Source organism: Podarcis pityusensis, assembly GCF_964106645.2.
Source record: "Podarcis pityusensis genome assembly, chromosome: 7".
Taxonomy (NCBI): Eukaryota; Metazoa; Chordata; class Lepidosauria; order Squamata; family Lacertidae; genus Podarcis; species Podarcis pityusensis.
Genome location: NC_138031.1, coordinates 56,453,374 through 56,473,655, shown reverse-complemented (window position 1 = coordinate 56,473,655; position 20,282 = coordinate 56,453,374). Strand labels below are relative to the sequence as shown.

The window sequence follows — 20,282 nt, the reverse complement described above, 5'->3', positions numbered from 1 at the left end:
TACACCACACTCACCTGTCCCTTTTTGAGATCTCTTCTAGCTTGGAGCCTGGCCTGGGACTGCTCTGACTTTCCCCTAAGCCTTTGCAGTGGACTCTTAACTACAATCTGGCTCATGTTCTGGTTGCTACCCCATTGATGTTACTGCAGGCAAGTCTCCCGTTTACTGAAGAGCCCAGTGAATACAGGACACTTAGCCATTGAACCCAAAACCTTCTGCATCCAAAGCAGATGTTCTACCACTGAGCTAAATCGCTTCCCCAAGGACAAAGAGAGTTTGTTTCTTTGTGTTTTTTCTTGGTGCCATGCTTCGGAAGCCTCTGTGTGATGGTTTATAGATCTGCAAAATAAACTAATGGGAAGTGTGAGAATGGAGAGGAACATGTAGTTCTCTTCTGAGTAGGGGAAAGAAAGAGAAGACACACACCCCTGCAAAAAGGACATATTTCTCAATGTTTTTATATGAAAGGTGCATTTGATAACTGTTCTATGTGCTTAAAGTCTCCCGGGTGCCAAGCAATTGCAATTTCCTTTCCTGCAAAGCTGCTACCATCCTGTGATTTTATTTGAAAGGAGAAAAAAAATGAAGAGCAGAAGAAGATGATTGGGAATACTCCTATCAAGCCCAGAAGGCAGGAGCTGTCCAGTGATGGGGGCATATTATGGTGTATTAGTTGTAACAGCTTTCTGTGTGGCTTCCATTGAGACAGAGATCTCTCTCTCTGGGCAGTCAGGTCACGTCACCCATCACCTTTCTTGTCCCTTCTGCAAATGGTCAGAATGTAATACTGGCTATTGTATTTCCAATAAAAAAATAATTCTAAAGAGAAATCATCTCAAAAGTTGAGGATAAGGAACCTTCTTTAAAAAGGAAAAAAAAATCACAATGTGTGCAATGATGAAGCAAGAAATAGCCTGAATTTTGAACCACATTAGCCTTTCTATGGTTTTTAATGCAAACATGTGCTCACTGTAGAATATTAAATGTTAGAAAGACATTATAGTTTCTCTGGGCTTCCATTTTAAAGTTCCATCCCTGCTGCAAATACATTTATAAAGAAAAATCAGTTTTAAAATCATTGCTTCCTGGTGGTTAGTTGTTTGTATGAAGTCTGGAGTGCAGTCTATTCACAGTGTTTAAGATTTCTTTTTCTTTTTTTTTACTATTGCTATTTAATTATTAAGACTCTGTAGATGTTCCTTGTAAAATTGACACCAAGATGGATGAATATAAACAAACCCAGCCACATTTTTATTTGGCATGGCTCCTTTGCCTTTAGCACTATGATTGAGAAATGCAAAATTCACCAGACAAAGGGCAGCATTGAGTTTATTTTACCTGTCAAGCAGCAGCTGCATAAAATAACTTATTTTCCATCTAGAATATAAAAGTCACCTTTCAAGAGTTGTTGGCAGTGACATATAAGATGTTATATGTTTCCCAATTTAAAGCTAACATACGTATTTTTATATCTCTTGTGCAAAAACTAAAAATACTGCAGACTGGGGGATAAAATTAAAATAATAATTTATTTGTGGTAGAGCTACAAAAAGAAAGGGATGCAAATAAACTGCTAGAGAGAGAACAAAAAATGGAATATAAGAGATAAAAGGTTGGGGGTAAATTCATTGGCAGAAAATCTATTAAAAATTGAGCAGCAGCCTGAAGCAATAAAAACTCAGAAAGCACAAGAAAAACAAAGCGAAATCACAGGAGCAACATATTTTAATTAAAGAACTGAAAACTAAGAATGGAAAAATCAAGGCTGATGTGGAGAAAAGCAAAGACGCTCTGCAGGAATTAGGAAATTGGTTGAAAAAGCTGACCCATAATCACAGATTGTCTAGGTTCAAACAAATAACAAACCGTGACTAAGGAAATATGAAAGCAAAAGCTGCACTGGAGCAGCAGCCCATGAGCTCCTTGCATGAGATTCTAAACCATAGCTTAATGCCACATCTCAAGAGAGCCATGGAGGGGTTTATGCAGGGGAAGGCATGAAAGGAAGCATCAATATGCCAAGGAAAAAACTGCACCATACATCAAAAAAGCATATATTTAAGGCACCACATCAGTCTGCCATGCAAATTGTTGTGATATAAGTGTACTAGCCACTGAGTCAGAATGGCTCCCCCCCCCCTTCCATTTTCCAGCTTTGAGACATTCAGACTAACTTTAGCTATATATTGTATTTCACAGTGTTTTGAGCCACTGTGTTTTGAAGTGACATACAATAATGGATGCACACAACAGCCCAGTAATTCCAGATGATTTGTGCTGCTGAATGACTGGCTGTCATTCGCCTCCTTCCCTGTGTCTTCTATCTTTTCTCCGCGTCAGTAGAGGATAACTATTCTACACATTCTTTACTGGCGCAGAAAGGCAGGTGTGCTCAAGGAGTTAAGAGCATTATCAAATCAAATCAAATACCTTTATTGGCATCACAGTATAAAACATGTCAGGTCACTGGGATAATTAAAAGGACAAGGGTGAAGCTGTTGAGGGTTGTAAGGTCACACTGTGATCATGTGCACTTAGATATTCTGCTTCACCCTGTCTGTTCCCCCAAAAGGATGGTTCGTTGGGAACCCTTTTGGGTAAAATTGTGGCTAAAAAGTAAGCTACTAAAGCAGTGATATCTTTGTCCTGATCTGCCAGGAGAAACCTCATTATAGGCCAGAGGTCCAACATTGTGCTCAGCACCAGTTGGTGAGGTCTACTGTGTAGAGAGCAATCTAAGAGAATGTGGTCCATTGAATTAGGTACTCCTTGGTTGCAGGCACACAAACGGGCTTGATATGGAGTATGTGAGCATCTACCCTTGGTCACTGTAGAGGGGAAGGCATTTAATCTCGCGAGCATAAAGATGGGAAGGGAGTAGTAGATCCTTTAGATATTTGGCACAGGTTCTGTAGGGTGTTGTAATACCTAAGGCCTCCAAAGAACAGGATCTCGGAGTATGAGGTAACAAGCGCTGTCTTTCGTGGTCGTAGAGCTGCTGCTTGATTATTTGGAATATGTAACTTTTGTCACACGTTTCAAGGCTCTCGAAAGCAATGCCCAAACTACAGATTTTATCTTGAATTGCTTTAAGAGTGTTAAATTTGTAAGACTCGGGTTCAAGTTACCTGTTCTGTAATGAGGTTCACCAGTGACTTTGTACCAGTTTCTGTCAGTCTGGGCTACCTCAAAAGGCTATTCTGAGGAGAAAAGCCAGGGGTGGGGAACCCACAGGTCACAAGCTAGATCTGACTCACAGGCAGATTTCTGAGTCTCTTCCCACCCATTCACTGGTTGTCCTCTGAGTATAAAGTTGTCTCCTTGTGAAACAATAAAAAACAACCATCAGTTCCTGCTTGCACTAGTTTCTCTTAGAAGATGTTTCTCTCATCCCTCACAACAGAATGTTACTGTCTAGATATTATATCTGTCTCTATTTCACCACTATTCACAGTGATGTTGCATTCCTTCCCTGCTTCCCTCACCACATGCAGAAGGGAATGTCTGAACCAGAAGACCCCACATTTATGTGAATGCAGGTGATGCCTTTACCCTGGATAATGAATGGCATCAACCACCCTGACCTGAACTATTTGGAACCAGTTACAGAAAAATTCTGGCAACTTCACAAAACTACTAATAACTGAATAAACTTGTAGCACCACATAAAGTCTGATTGGGTGGTATAGCTACATGGGTAGACCAAGTGATACTAAGCCAACCTATAAAAGGAACTGAGAGGAAAAACAAGACAAATTTAATTAAAAATTGGTTCTCAGGAGGATGGAGTCACATAGAAAATGTTTAACAAGTTCAAGGGGATGACTTCAGAATTAAAAGAACCCTAGCTGAACCTTGGGTTAGATGAGTAACAATTTCCAGTGTGTGTTGTTATAGTAGGGTTTGAGAGTAAATTATCAACCCACATATAATGAAGCTATTTTATTTTGCCTTTTGTTTTTCTTACACTGTTTTCTCATAGGATGAAAGCAAATTGCACACTGTTCATACCTAGCTTTTACTTAAATGACATCTTATTTTAAGGAACTTGATGAGCAGGTACTAACTTTCTATGGTTTCCTCAAGTGTTTTGGTGTCTGTCAGGGTTGAACCCTGTGATCAGTTGCAGTGCCATGAATCGTTGCAGATATTCATCCTGAAGGTCAAAGCAGGGTGTTAGCAACCCGAGATAAGCAGTTGTGCTTTAGTCTCTGCCTCTGTTTTCTAGAACTGTATTTAGACTGTATTGTGTTTTAACAGGTAAGCACAAGCTCAGACTCAGTGACCCGGATCTGCAATTTTAGTGGATCCGGGAGCATTTGTGCATTGCAAACATGAGCTCTGCAGAGTGCAGGTTTGGAAAGAGGTAGACTGAGTGAGATGCAGGCACACTGGCCAAAACACAACTAGGGCAATCAGCTTTGACAGTGCCAACCACTTAACATGAGTGGAATCAGAATCCTAGTCCCCATCTTGGGATTCCTGGTCCGCTTCTCCCTACCGTGGCCACATGACCCGAAAAGCTGTCTGTGGGCAAACGCCGGCTCCCTCGGCTTGAAAGTGAGATGAGCGCCACCACCCCATAGTCATCTTTGACTGGACTTAACCATCCCGGGTTCCTTTACCTTACCTTCTCTCTACCAGTACAAATCCATCTGGCAGTAACCTTATCCAGCCCACATTATCAGTTTCTCCTCAAGAATATCATGGGGTACTTTGTCAAAAGTCTCGCTGGCACCAAGATGCACTATATCCACAGCATTCCCCTTACAGGAATGTACTTAAAGGAAAGCACAGTCAATTACAACTTTCGAGAATTGTGAGTATCCAGGGAGGCTGTAGACTGCAGACCACTGGAGAGATTTGAAGAATGAAAGAAAGGACATTCACAACCCTCTACATTGAAAGTAAGGTAAGCACAACAAAAACCTGTGTGAATTTCACTGGCATTTCCCCTCTACTTTGCTAATTTTTGAATCCAATTTCTTTTTCTTGTTAGTTGATGGAGAATGGTTGGAGAGGAATTGCAGGAGAAATTTTCATCACAGCATTTCCACAGGGAGCAGTAATTGCCAGATCCACTTGAGTAATGCAATTGTCTGTTTCAAATAGCTTACATCACGTTCCACCTAAACAATATTTCTGAATTGTTATGTAAATGTAATAACAGCAAGCAATTTATCTGTCATATCACAATCCTCACTGACCCAGTCCCTTTCCACTCCCTTCTTCCTGTTGAAAGCTGGGAGAGATTGCTAAGGCTATGAATTGTTCTGATGATAAGTACTGCATGACATACCCTGATGCAAGAAATGAATGGACTAATAATGAAATTAGAAATTAGCAGAGGCTTGACAACCATATGTCAGGAGTGCTCTGATGGTGTTTCCTGCTTGGCAGGGGGTTGGACTCGATGGCCCTTGTGGTCTCTTCCAACTCTATGATTCTATGATTCTATGATTCTAGAATGAAAATGAGCAGGAGAGAGAAAAGGTGGTTGGGACTAATGATGGAGATTGCCAACAGGATCTGACAGCGATCAGGTTCCATGTTGTCAAAGATGTGTAAACAGTTCTCAGAACAATGATAAACTATTAGGACTTTCCCCCACATATGGGAAAAAGACAGTATCTGCCATCTTGTTGATTTATAAAGTACAATTTACATATTGATTACCTCCCAGCTGCTTTCTCTCCCTGAACCAACAGCCTCACCTGGCAAACCAACCTCTCTTTTTTCAATTCTAATGAGGGGTTGCTGTTTGCTGAAGGAACTAAATTCATGCTTATTTTTATTTAGTTGTTTATTCAAAAGAGAAGAATAATCTGCGTTAGATTTTACACAGGCTTTATTTGAAGAATGTATAACCGGGCTTTACTATATAGTTCAAGGTGGCTTACAAGAATATTAGTACAAGTACAGCAAAGACATAAGCCAATGGGTCTTACTCCTGCATAAACACATGTAGGATTGCTCTGTTAAGCCCCTCTGGGGCACCCATCAGCTGCACAGGTGTGACTTGGTGTAAGGCAGTTTTCTATCATCCTATGTTCCCATCAGACCCAGAAATCTTGGTCAATGGGAGTTATAGTTCAGCAGCATCTAGAGGAACCACGATTCCCCACCCTGCTGCATACCTTTGATCCCTTATAGGGGCAAGAGTGTGGTTTTGGCTAGGGGGGGGAAATCAGATATCAGAGTACAGTATACGGAGCATAGGGCTGATATCAAAGTACTTTGATATTTTGCTGTAAATAACAGGACCGTGAAATGTAGTTAAACTAAGGAGGCTGCTTTTATGGCTTTCTTTACATGATCTTCAAATGACATTACATAAAAACATGGAAAGCCCAGCTGAATCAGTGCAATCAAGTCCATCAGTCCATTCTCACAGTACCCAATCAGATGCCCAGGAGAAGCCTACAAGCAGAAATATGGCTCTCAGGCTGAAAAAGTTCTCTCACCCTTGACTTCGACTAATCGGCTTGTAGCGCAAAAATTAAGCTTTTTCCATTCATAATCGTTCATGCTCACCCTCAACATACCACTTGCAATCTAGATTGATTCTGGATCCTGCCACTCACAGGCATATCATGACTTGATATGCATATGAAAACCCTCCCCCTGGTTAGGTTATTCATACCTCTTTGCCCTACACATGATTCAGGTAAATGAAGGAGGATGTGGTGATTGTGATTTTGGTATACGCCCACCACCCATCATTGGGCAGGTGTGGATTCATGCAATTGCCTACATGTATTTTCAAGTGGGCACACTGTATGGTAATGCCAGATCAAACTGCAGGGAGCTTTTGATTTTGGAATGAAATAATATTCTCAAGAAATGCTTTTCAGGGGCAATAGATCTAAACTGTGTGTGGACTATGCAGGGGGGGAATATGCACTCTCTGTTGTTTCTAGAATAAAATTTGTGTACACAGCCTGTCAGATATCACCCTTAGCCTTTAAGGATTTTTTCTTATTTTAACAGTAACGCATACACACCACATTTTTTGCTTGCGGTGAGCAATGTAGTGAGGATCACAGGATCCAGGAATGAGGACTTCAAACTCAAAGGCAGAGCTTACATCTATGTTTTAGATTTTCAGTACTCAGTAGGAAAGCAACAAGGAGCAAAAGGCTTTCTGAAGTGTGGAGTGCTTTCATCTTCCAAATCTCAACACCTTCTTTCAAGAGTGGAAGCTTTTGGGGATTTTTTTTTGCTCCTCTCCTGTTTCCTGGAAATAATCAATAGGAGCATAAAAGGAAGTCTGTGATCACAAACCAATCACATTCCAATGTTTTCACCTCAGTTTACTTCCACATAATATGTTTGTGATCCAAGTGCAATTACTACAAGTCTCTCAGGAAAAGGTGCAATACTATTTTTTTTTTACTCCAAGTTCTTGGTCTGAACAAATGCAATACTTCTGTCCATATATTTTGCCATTGCTGATGCAGTTAGCATTCCTGGAAAACTCTTTAGCTGAGAGGTTTTTATAACAGAGAATTTGCTCCAATAAATTACCATTGGGAAGATTATATTGTTCAACCTGAGCAAACACCCCTGCATTTAAGAAGGAGTTGGCATCCTGGAAATAAATTGAGCCAGCGGCGTTCTGAAAAGAATTCACAACCCCATCAAAAACCTACAATTCCTGGGAGAAGCCATTCAGTTAACTGTTGCTGCGATATACTAATGGAAAGCTGAACCCAAAGGAGGGTGGTGAATTATGATACTTTTCTGAGTTTTTCCCCACAACAAACAAAACTTCTGTTTCTGTAGACTCTTTCTAAGCCCAGGTAATAAAATCCTTCATTTTATTATAGCGTTGAAAGGTGCTCCCCGCCCCCCCCAGTTTTAATTATTTTTCCCTAAAGGGATAAAAAAAAAAATCCAAGATATATTAGGTACCTTAGGGTACCCCAGTTTGTAGTCATTTCTAAGACTGGGTATATTTGTAGGGATCATTTGTTTGAAGGCAATTCATTGTTTGAATGAAACTAAGGCTGCATTTGGATGTTGCTCTCTCCATGAGCAGGTGCTCCTGTGCTTTCTTCCGGGTTTCACTCCTGCACTGACATGCACACCTGGCTCCAACTCCAGGTTGGATTTTTGCCCCGGCCTTGTGCTTCAAGCAGCCTTAAACCCTTTAATCAGATGCCGGGATATTTGCTCATTAAACCATTTGTTCAGTGTGAGTTGTGGTGAGCCTGAAGCATTGGTCTAGGACGGTGAAGGAAGGGATTGCCACAAGGGTTAGCCAATAAGCATTCTGCACAGACAGACGAGGAAGGTGGGAGAGAGGTGGCTTCCTGATTATTACAATGACTCTCCAACTTTGCACAACTGGTCCGAACCCCCCACTCCTCCCCATTGCTCAAGCCTAAGTCCTTGTACTGACTGGACAGTTACTCAGCATGCCATTGGATGCAAGCCAATATACAAAAATACAGCAGAGACTACCAGCCCTATCCCCCAGATGCAAAAACATGCATTTACAGCTAGCAGTAGCACTCTCACTTCTGCTGCTATTGATTGATTAAGGTGGAGAGGAAACAAACAATCTGTGCATCCCAAAGTCAAGCCGCATCACTCACCCTAGGATCATATGAACTACTAGATGATCATGGAGCTGGTCCCTTCCAACTCTATGATTTCTATGATCCTCGCCTGCCTAGTAGGGGCATCATCCCAACCAATGACTCAATGCCAGTTCACCCATGAACTATCATCAACTCCTTGGTTTATTCAACCTCCCCACTGATTTTAGACAACCATTCATGGAAATCACCATGCCTGGATCTAGCTAAAATAAGGAATAAAACCTGATGTCATCACCATTCACCCCTTCAAAATAGACAATATGCAGGACTTCCGGGTTGGCGCCATCGCCGAATGGCGGACTCCCTCCGAGCTCCGGAGGGAGTCGGCTCGGCAGGGGCTGGGTCCTACCGCGCCGGCGACGCGGGGACCCTTAAAAACCACGGGCACGGGGCCCGTGGACATGGGGACTCGGCTGGTACCGTCAGCGCCCTCCCGACTCGTGAAGGAGCCTTTTTAAAGGCTACGGATCGGGTGCCTGGGAGTGGCGTGGTACTTTGAGTCTATCGCTTCCCCTGCCGAGTGCAGCCGCATGCCATTCGTCGGAGAGCGCTGGCTTCTTCCATTTGAAATTCGGACATTTAACAAAAACCCGTGAGTAATTGGGTAACCGGGTACAAAAGGAGGGGAAAAAAAGGAATTTTTTTTTCGGATTCGGCACGAGCGGGGGGGATCTAAAAAGGAAGTCAGTCCCCTCCCTGATTGTAAACATGCTAAAACAAGGACTGAGAAACCAAGATCAATTCAGAAGTTTATTGCTGATTAAAAATACCAAATTCCACGATGGAATCATTACAAGAATTGTGCTGGAGGAGAGTCGAGGGTGAGAGGGAAAAGGCAACCCCCCCCCCCCCGGGAACCGGGGCGATTCAGAGAACCTGGCGGAGAGAGATGGAGAGTTTGACAGCTGTCAAAGTAGCTGTCAAATCTTGAGAATATAAAGAGGACTTTGCTACAAGTATTTTGCTGGTTAATTTTGATACAATTGGATATAAATATGGATACAAAATGTCGGGTGGAAAAAGAAACAACAATTTGACTTTTGGATGAGAGGACACAAAGTTATTGCAATCCCTCTAGAGGGGCTTTGGGACATTACAAGCGGCGTATATGGAAAACTACTCTGGGATGTGTACTACTGGTCTTAGCTCCTGGGAAAGTAGCAAAACTGAAATATTTGTTTTGTCTACAGAGGTGACAACACAATAGAATCTTTCTATTTAAGTAAGCTCCTGAATAACAAACCTCTGTAGAGATACTAGATTTCAGAATAAGAATGGTTTTGCAGCTGAACAAGACAGAAACCTGAGAAAGTAAGAAACAAAAGAGTAAAGGACCAACTACGCCACGGCAAGAACAATGGGAGGAGTAACAATGATCAAGGGAAATTAAAGGCCTCGATTAGACTGGACTTTTGAAATTAAACATCATCAAAACAAGTAAATTTAAAGAAAACCGGCAAGATGAATTGAGAAAGTTTGGCTGTGGACTTGAGACCTCCAGGCCGACAACATACAGACTGATGGACATAGGGAATCTAAACCGGGGAAGGGAGGGGGAATTCTAGAATCCAAAGGCTATGTAATCAACTTCTGGAACCTTCTTCTATTTTCTATCTTTTAAATTTTTTTTTATATATAACTTTGGTATTTTGATTTAACAAGTTTTGGAAAAAAAAAGAAAAGGGGGAATTCGTGGAAGGAAGCGGGGTAGATTTTGGGGAAAAAAATCTTTGTTCTATTTTGTTAAAGGTGAGGAGTGATGCTAAGATTGTAATTTAAATTGGCTATTAGGCATAACATATTAGGTTAAATTGGGAATGAGAACTTGTGGAACCAACGTAGGGAAAGGGGAATACAGTCGGGAGGGGAAGGAGGGAGTCCCAGAAAGAAGGTTATGAAAATAAGGGTTTAAAATTGGTCTTTTTTCTTTCTTTTCTTTCTTTATCTTTTCTATCTTCTTTATTCTGTTATTATTGGAAATTTTAATAAATATGATTAAAAAAACAAAAAACAAAATAGACAATATGCAGACATGAGTGGTTTATCTCCACTGTAGGTTTATTAACACCTTTACCATGCCGTTTTGCTTTGTTTTGAAAGTGCAAAAGCAAAAGGGGAAGGAAACATTTTCCTGTGTGTTCAGTCCTTTGGGTCAAGATATATACTAGTGAAGAACAGGGTACAGATGGCATTTTTGAGTCATTAAAATAGCAACATGCAGTTTTGCAAGCAACAGGAAGGATGCAGAGGAAATGACACTGGTGTGTGTGCCAGATGCATTGAGCAGAGATAGCTTCCGAGCACGGGTGCCTCCTTCTTTGAAGAACTGCTAACACCAGCACAACAGACATTCGGCAATATACAGTGTTTGAGTATTAGGAAGAAATTCTGCATTCTGTATGTGCATGGATGAAATGGGGGGAAGAAAGTGTGGGAAGAGTACTGGAACAGGGAGCTTGGGGATATTGTAGAATCCGTGGGTTGTGGTCAATAAAATTATATTCTTGAGTAGACCCAATGAAATTAATAGATGTAAGTTAGTCATGTCCATCAATCTCAATAGGTCTACTTGGATTAGAATTTAGTTCGCTAAAACCTAATGTGTCTTTTGGAGTAGGATTGGCCGCACGTTTGGTTGGAGTCTTTCAAGTCAGGGGTGTGGAACCTGTGGCCATCCAGATGTTGGAGGACTACAACCTCCTCCACTCCTGCCTGCTGACTGGGGCTGATGTGAACTGGATTCCATCAACCTCTCGAGGACCACAATTTGCCCATCCCTGATTTAGACAGACTCAGACCAGGAAGGAAGCCCAAAGAGACCATGGATGGTTTGTCAGGATCATTTTGAGTCCTGTGGACAAGGCTGCAAATGGAAGGGAAGGCAAAATGGGTCGGCAGTAGGAATTCTGACTCCAGTTCTGCTGTACTTCCTGGATACAACAATTTTGTGTCTGAAGACACACGTTTGTTCCTCTGGTATCTTGCCAACCTTTTTTGCAGACCTTAACTGAACTGATTCACAAACTACAGGCTCAAACCCACGACCCTGAGATTAAGAGTCTCCTGCTCTACCCACTGAGCAGGTCTTAGGTGAGGGCAGGTGAGCAATCAAGCAGAGGCAACTCTCTGCTTCTCAGTCCTTGCTAGAGAGAAGAGACACCCACTGCCTCCTCTTGTTTCCCCCTCCATGTAACGCTATGGGAAGGGTTGGATTCCTTGGCTGAAATCTCTACCAAAATGCAATCCAGGAGAAGCAGTTCAGCAGCAGAGATGTGCTTTGCATGCTAGTCTGATCCCCAATGTCTCCAGGTAAGGCTGGGAGAAACCCTTGCCCCAAATCCTGGAGAGCCACTGTAGACAATAGGGAGAGGGAGAGGGGCTGCTCCTCCCATGACCAGGCTTCTCACCTTGCAGAGAGAGGTGAGAGAGTGGAGAGACAGCTGCTCACAACATACAACCATAGAACTGTCGAGTTGGAAGGGACCCCAAGGGTCATCTAGTCCAACCCCATGCAATCACCCATGGGTCCAATCCTCTATACCACGGTGCCCAGAAAGTAATTTGAAGTAGGACCAGGCACTCCCTTGCTTCGCCCGCCAACTTTTCCGCTCCAAACCCCGGAAGCGGCAGAACTCTGAGCAGAAGGCACCATTGGGTGGGGTTGCAGGGACTTCCTGTGGGGGGGGGAGTTTTCTCCACCCCTCCCCACCCCCCGATCCTTTCCAGCCCCTGTTGCAGCGCAGGGGGAAGATTCAGCTTTGTTCCTTCTGTTCACCCGCTGCTTCCCCTTCCAAATAAACGTGTCAGTGTAACGTGTAGCTCGACTCCAAAGGGGGCGGGCGGGGGGAGTGCCCAACCTTTCCTCTGCCCCCGGGAAGGTCCGATCCAGCGCAGAGGGTGCCTTCTCCTCCTCCTCCTCCCCCCTCCCCCGCGCCCCTCCCCGCCGTGTTGACATTCGCGCGCCTCACTCCGTCCTTCCTGGTTCGGGAGGCGGGCGCGAGAGCCCTACCCCTCGGCGCTCGCCAGCTCCGCGCGCGTCCTTGCCTGGGCGAAGGTGCTTCTTGGACGGGAGGCTGCGGCGATCAAAGACCCCGGCGGCTGCCAGGAGGAGGTGGAGGAGGAGCGGGAGGCTGACCCCGAACTCGTGGGAGGAGGCGAGAGAGAGAAGGCGGCTGGGCAGCCACCCCAAGCCGGCGCACGCGGGCGCCCCTTTGGAGCTGCCCACCTGAGCGCACGGGACAGAAGCGGCGATTTGATTCGCGCCAGGCCACGCTTGCTGCGGAGGGAGGAGGAGAGCGGCGCCTTCCAGCCTCGTCTCGCTTCGTGACAGCGCCGACCGAGCCTGGGAGGGAGCAGATCCGAGGGGGATCTCCCCCACCCAGCCAGCCACCCCCTCGCCGCCCGCCCTCCTCCTGTTGTGGCAGCTGACGAGCCGACTCGCCCTGACCTGCGGGGTCCCCCACGCCGCCTTCGCTCTTCCCTGCCGCCACGCCAAGTCGTCTTCCTCGCGTGGGTAGAGGAAGGGGCTCTCCTCCGTGTCTCCGCGCCCGCCCGATCCCCCTCTCCGGGGGGTGGATGCTGCAGACCCCGGGGAGCCTGCGAGGCCAGAGCGCGCGACAGAGGACACCTGGGGTGCGTTATTGGGGCGCGAGCTGCGCCTTCTTTTGTACTCTTTTGTGCATTTGTGTGTGTCACTGTATGTGCGCGCGTTTGTGTGTGTGCGAGAAAAAGGGTGGCGCGGCTGCCGCTTGACGATAGCTACAATCTGTCTCACGTCTGTCTGGCGGCGCTGCGCCCAAGACGCGGCGCGGATCAGCCCGATCGTGGAGTATGTGTGTGTTTGTGTGCCTCTGTGTTGTGATCGCCAGGGGCTGTAGTGGAATTGCTGGCTGGATCCCAGGCAGGGGAGAAGGCGGACTTGTTGTCCCTATCGATGTTGTGGCCTGAGGCTGATAAATAAATCCAGGCTACCACCAGCCTTAAGCGGCGCAAGCTGGTGGCACACGCCCAGCCCTTCCCTAATCTTTCTCTCCACTAAGGTAGTCGACTAAATCTTCCCCAGCGGTTCCTGCCAGAGTCGCGGGAGGGGGAACGCATTGTGCGCGCCCTTTGTGCCACATCTGGCGTTATGGCATGCATTTCCCGCTCACCTGAGAAGGAGTTACGAGGCCTCCCGCAACGGGCCTGGACTGTGGCTGATGAAATGGGCGAGTAAACCTGCATGTATTGCCCCACGCTGCCTTGCGATGTTGCATAAGTGGGCGGGTTGTAAATATTTTTATGAATAAAAATTAATAAATAGTGTAACATGCCAGGGCATGAGCTGGAGAGGAAGTGTTGCAGGAAGGCAGTAACCGGTTTGCAGCACAGAAGTGTAGTTTTTCTCAATCCGGAATCCTCAACATGCTGCTTTCAAGCTAGATCCGTTCTAGACTTGATACACATTTGAAATCCCTCCCCTGGATTATGTTCCCTGTGCCTACACATGCCCCAAGTGAATCAAGGAGGAAGTGGTGACTGTGATCTTGTGATGATCCCACCCATGATGTCGTTGGGCAGGTGTGGATACACCACCATGTTTTCAAAAGGACACACAGAGGGGTACTGCAGAATCAAACTGCAATGAGCTTTTATTTTTGGAAGGAAACCAGGTTATCAGAAAGCGCTTTTGGGGGGCATTTCTCCACTGTAGATCTAGATTGTTTGCGGACTACATAGAAAAAGGCAAGGACTCTGCCTCTATTGATCCTAGAACAAAATGTTGTGTGTACACAGCCTAGTATTGCAGAAGGGATATATACAAATGGTTGCAAGAGAAAGTGGGATGAGCTGGGAGGCCCTGATCTCTTGTTGCTGCTGGTTATGCTGCTGCTGCTTTGAGAGTTTTCTATACTTAAGTGAGATGAAAATTGTCTAGCCAGCCTATGTGATACTCTTCCTGATACAATATAACAATTGTGGGAGAATAACAATTAGAAGAGACTGTGTTGCTTCAGGGACTACTCATAGGATAATGAACATGAAACTCTTGCCCTGAGGAAGTTCAGAGGAACTTAGGGTGCGCATACTCCTCAGTCAAGCTAAGTTGGTCCAATAGGAGAAGATAATCAACTGTGACATATAATCAAATGACAGAGGAGGGAGTTCACCTCATTTGGCAGTGGACCTTCTGGTTTATAAACTCGTTTGGAGTTTGTCCTGGTCACTGACTGAATGGGAGACCATCTGGGAATCCTGTTGTAGGCTGCCTGGAATTCCAGGGTGGAAGACGCCAAGCAGAGGCCTGCTGGATCAGACTAGAGGCCTGCCTACACCAGCATTGTGTTTCCCACAGTCACCTGCACAGGTGAGAAGCCCATAAGCAGGAGATAAACAATAGACCTCTCCTGCTGCTGCTCCAGGACAATTTGTGGTATTCAGAGGTATGTTGCCTTAGATCCTTAAGGTAAAGGTAAAGGTAAAGGGACCCCTGACCATTAGGTCCAGTCATGGCCGACTCTGGGGTTGCGGCACTCATCTCGCTTTATTGGCTGAGGGAGCCAGCGTACAGCTTCCAGGTCATGTGGCCAGCATGACTAAGCCGCTTCTGGCAAACCAGAGCAGCGCACGGAAACGCCGTTTACTTTCCGGCCAGAGCGGTACCTATTTATCTACTTGCACTTTGATGTGCTTTCGAGCTGCTAGGTTGGCAGGAGCAGGGACAGAGCAACGGGAACTCACTCCGTCGCGGGGATTTGAACCGCCGACCTTCTGATCAGCAAGTCTTAGGCTCTGTGGTTTAACCCACAGCGCCACCCTCTATCCTTAAGGTACTATACAGTAAATAGCCATCACGACTGGTAGCCACGGGTAGGCTAAGCCCTGCATGAATTTGTCTAATCCCTTTTAAAAACAGCCCAAATTTGTGGCCTATACCACTTCTTGAGGTACCAAACTCCAGAGTTCATTTATGTGGTGTGTAATTCCTTTTTTCTGGCCTGAATCTTCTATAGCAAAGTACTTTTATCTGTCTTGAATCTTCCACACCCAAGCTTCATTGGATGACATTGAGTTCAGGTAATATGAGAGTTATTCCACTGCTCCTGATCATTTCTACAACTTTTCCAGCTATACAGTATCTTTCTTGAGATGTGGTGACCAAAACTGTACAACATATTCAGAGTGTAGTTTCATACTGATACGAAAGCTTTCTGATATTGGTAGTTTTTTCCCTGATTACTTTTCTAATGATACCTAATATAGGTAGGTGAACATTACAGTATTTCACAGTTGCCACACACTAGATCAATGTTTTAATTGAGGTTTCCACTGTGATCCTGATATCTTTTTCCTGGTTCAGACCTAATCAGTGTGCATGTAAGGTTGGGACTGTAGACCCCCCCCCCCCAAGTGAATTACTTTACACTTGCTTATATTAAACCACATTTGCCATTTTAATTCCCTTCAACCAGTCTGGAGAGATTCCTTTGGAGATCATTGCAATCAGTTTTTAGTTTTTTGGTTTCTCCCCACCCTGAATAATTAGGTGGCATCAGCTTTGCTAGCTCACAATTCACTCATAACTCTGGGTGTCATAAATACTCCAGATCTTATCAATGTAGTAAATCAATGAACATCTGACTTCAAATCTGAAATCTTCCACCTCCAAAACACACATGCCCACTTTTAAGATAGTTGCAGTTGGAGCTCCTGAAGGACTTGCCGTATCTTGGATACTTGTGTCATATGGTGTTGAAATATCATTGCAGGTTATTCATTTGAACTTTTCAGGATATTCTTATCTCACACTTGAACTTGGTAACAATGGTATGATTGTTGTGTGTCCTTGTTGATCGTAGTTGTTAGAGAACACATCAGCCATGCAAGCTTATTTTTGACTCCGTGCTCCATACAGACTAGCTCTTGTCTATGCAAAACATTTCATAACTTATTTGCTTGGCCTTTCCCCCCTGACAATTGTGTACTTGGAGGATATTCTTTAAAAGGTCCACAAACTGTCATTTTAAACTAAACATAGTACTGCAATCTATCTGATATGGTAATTATAAGTTAAGTTGAAAAGAATGAGGCAACATTAAATAAACAGTTGTTAGCCTACTCATGATTTGAAAGACTTCTACATCATTTTTACCCCTCTTGCACATACATATATAGAGAGATAATGTTAGCAATTGAAAATGACTTTATTCCAAGGCTGGAAACAGCTCCACTTTAAAACAAGTGCATTTCAGTTGTTTAATACAGTGGTACCCCGGGTTACATACGCTTCAGGTTACAGACTCCGCTAACCCAGAAATAGTACCTCGGGTTAAGAACTTTGCTTCAGGATGAGAACAGAAATCGTGCTCCGGTGGCGCTGCAGCAGCAGGAGGCCCCATTAGCTAAAGTGGTGCTTCAGGTTAAGAACAGTTTCAGGTTAAGAACGGACCTCCGGAACGAATTAAGTACTTAACCCGAGGTACCACTGTAGTTTCGGGAGGTGGGGGGGGGGTGCGACTGCTTTTTATAAGCTGCTTCAAGCACAGGGAGTGGCAGGATTTTGAGAGCATCTCATATTGGTCAGTTGTTGCAACCAGTGGCGAAGCACTACTGGGAGCGGAAAGCAGCCGGGGGCATGGCTGGCGTGCCCCGGGGGGGTGACGCACACCCCGGGGGGCATGGCATGCATCCCAGGGGTGTGGTACGCCATCTGTGAGGGCATGGTGCGCATTCTGGGGGCATGGAATGCTGCCTGTGGGGGCGTGGTGCCCGGCAAACTGGGGAGTGCACAGCGTGTGTCGGGGGGGGCGCCGCGATGGCACCCTACCAGAATAGTGGTGCCAGGGGCGGTCCGCTCCCTCCACCCTCCTGTTCCTCTGCCAGTGGTTGCAACAATGTAGTTTGAAAGTGTTTCAAAAACCAAAAGACATATTTAAAAACATGAAAGTGCTCCAGTCACTTTGGTGTACGCTAAAGGTATGTGTTGTTGTTGTTGTTTGTTTTAAAAATACCATAATATGCTACCTGGAAAACACAGTACAGTTGTACCTCGGGTTAAGTACTTAATTCGTTCTGGAGGTCTGTTCTTAACCTGAAACTGTTCTTAACCTGAAGCACCACTTTAGCTAATGGGGCCTCCCATGCCACCGCGCCGCCGGAGCATGATTTCTGTTCTTATCCTGAAGCAAAGTTCTTAACCTGAAGCACTGTTTCTGGGTTAGCAGAGTCTGTAACCTGAAGCGTATGTAATCTGAAGCGTATGTAACCCAAGGTACCACTGTACCCTTATATTTCTGAAACTGAAATGTTTGTTCAAATTGCTGGCTGGGATCAAACTGAAAATATTGCTTGCTGTTTTACAACAAGATCCTTTAAAGCACCGTTACCTCTGTATGATAGATTAAAGAAGACCTCACAGACAATTATAGGTCAGACCTCAGCATACGTTTGAAATTCATTGTGGCCAGGCTGATAATTCCAGGTTATAAATAACTCTCGTTTCACCAAGGACACCATTCAGAAGAGAAAACTTGATTGCTTTTCAAAATCATAATGTAAGCAGACCAAAGGATGTGACAGCCTTACCTAATTTGGTGCCACCCAGCTGTTTTAGATTATAGCTTCCATCATCTCTGACCATTGTCCTGGGAGGGCCAGTCTGGAAGTTGAGGAAGGCTGGGGGGTTGAATAATCACATAGCTGAATAATCTGTACAGAGAATGCTAACGCTGAATAATTGTAGCCTTGAAGGGTTGAGACATGCTTTGTATGTAGAAGTTCCAACTTCAATCCCTAGCATCTCCAGGTAAGGGTGGAAAACATCTCTCTGCCTGAAACCTTGGACATTTGCTGCCAGTCTGTTTAAACCATATGAAGTTAACCAGCATTAGAAACTCAGATATATACGGTAAGCTAATCACCAAATGCCACCTTAAACCAAGGTTACAATCACAATGGAATGTCTAGATGTCCTTTTTTTGCAATGGGTTTATTATTATTATTGATATTCATTTCCATACCACTTTATATTTTAAAGAAAAACCCCTCAAAGTGGTTTGCAGCACAATAAAACATCAAATAAAACAATCCAAGGTAAAACAAATGCAAGCTTAAAGGAAAATATTTCAGATCCTTCTCTAAGTGATGTTTTGCTTTCCCCATATTTATTTACCTCCTTAATTTATATAGCTGCTCCATAGCAGAAATACTCTAAGAAGCCATTGTCGGACTAGGACCTGGGAGATCAGGGTTCAAATCCCCACTCAGTCATGAAACTCACTGGGTGGCCTTGGGCCAGTCACACCCTCTTAACCTACCTCACAGGGTTGTTGTAGGGATTAACTGAGGAGGAGTTTGAACCATGTGCTGCTTGGAAAAAAGGGTGGGATATAAATAAGCTCTTTTACTTACCTGCTTAAGAAAGCTGGAGAAGCCAGCCAGATGGCGATGTCGGTTGCCAGCCTGGCATCCAGAGATCTCAATGTCTTTACAATTGGACCCATGACAGTGACAAAACGTGCCTGGCGCCTGGCTAATTTCAAACACTGTAGGCAACCTGTGACCTATGGGCTGCAAGCGGCTCTTGTGGGGCTTCCCTGTGATCCCCTGCCAATTTATTCCACTGCCGTCAGGGCTCCTAGATTTGGTTGTACGGTTGTGATGGGTGCCATCCTGCCCATGTAATCATGTTCCTCCTCCAGCACAGCACACAGCTGTTTGGTGCACTGGGGGATTGCGGTTGTAAGGGGGAGAATAGCGCACAGGGAGGCATAACCTCCAGCTGCTGCATGTGGCCTTCAGGGACCAAAAGGTAACTTCTCCCTGGCTTGTAGACATAATACTCAGATACGGTCTGGCTCTATATAATGCGTCTTCCTTCCTGGTTTAAACATGCAGCATAACTCTTGGGCTAAAGCATTCTTTTGTGTGGTTTGTGGTGATGTGGCTTGACACTCGAAGCAGATTTCATGAGGATTCAATTTCAAGCACTCTCCATGCTATTTGGTGTTCATTTAAAGCAGGTCTCAGGAATAGCATCTTCTAAAGTACTTCAGGCTGAAGTCTCTGGGGCCCAGCTGCACACTTTGTTCCTGCTCTCAGCTAGAGTGCAGGGAACTTTTGCTGAAATTACAGTTTTGGCTGAGGTAGGTGAAGCCCATATTCTCCCCTTTGCTTCGCAATTTAAAACTCCAGATGGCATATCTAGCAGTGGAAGAGAAATCCTTAAGTGGCTACAGGGAATGAGCTAGAAGAATAGTATGACCTGCATTCCCCCTTACAAAGTCGGGGGGGGGGTTTCATAAGTGTGTATCATTGGCCCGCTTGATACTGTATCTGGCAGGAAGCCTTGGAGAAGTGCTGTGACTCACAGAACATAATGGACTCATAAAGCCATACTTGCCTCGATTGTAGGATGCCATACCCTCCAACATTCCTCATGAAAATAGTGACATTCCATTCTAAAAGGATGGTGACTGTCATTGCAGGGGTCACTTAGAAGGTGACTGCTCAAGTCCGAATAGAAAGCTAAAATGGCTTCAGGGTGGTGAATCATGATGACTGGCAGCAGTGCATGGTTTTGTTACTGGAGTCATAGCTTCTATGTTCTCAGTTTTAAAAAGAACATTTGTGCTGGCTGTCTCTAAAAGCACTTGGACGACACTTAGCTAAGTGGTGGAGACATCCCAGAAGAAAATG

At 44.7% G+C, this 20,282-nt stretch overlaps 1 protein-coding gene across 3 annotated transcripts in view; it reads left to right on the top strand.

Moving 5' to 3' along the window:
• The first annotated feature begins 13,166 nt into the window (after positions 1-13,166).
• MBP (myelin basic protein) overlaps positions 13,167-20,282 on the top strand; it is a 104,630-nt gene continuing 97,514 nt past the window's right edge. For 2 of the 3 annotated variants that reach the window (XM_081014286.1, XM_081014284.1), the window contains exon 1: positions 13,167-13,238. In XM_081014286.1, the coding sequence (XP_080870412.1) occupies positions 13,182-13,238 (57 nt within the window). In that variant the 5' untranslated portion in view covers positions 13,167-13,181. The remainder of the gene's footprint in view (positions 13,239-20,282) is intronic. The other variant, XM_081014285.1, reaches the window with a different exon arrangement.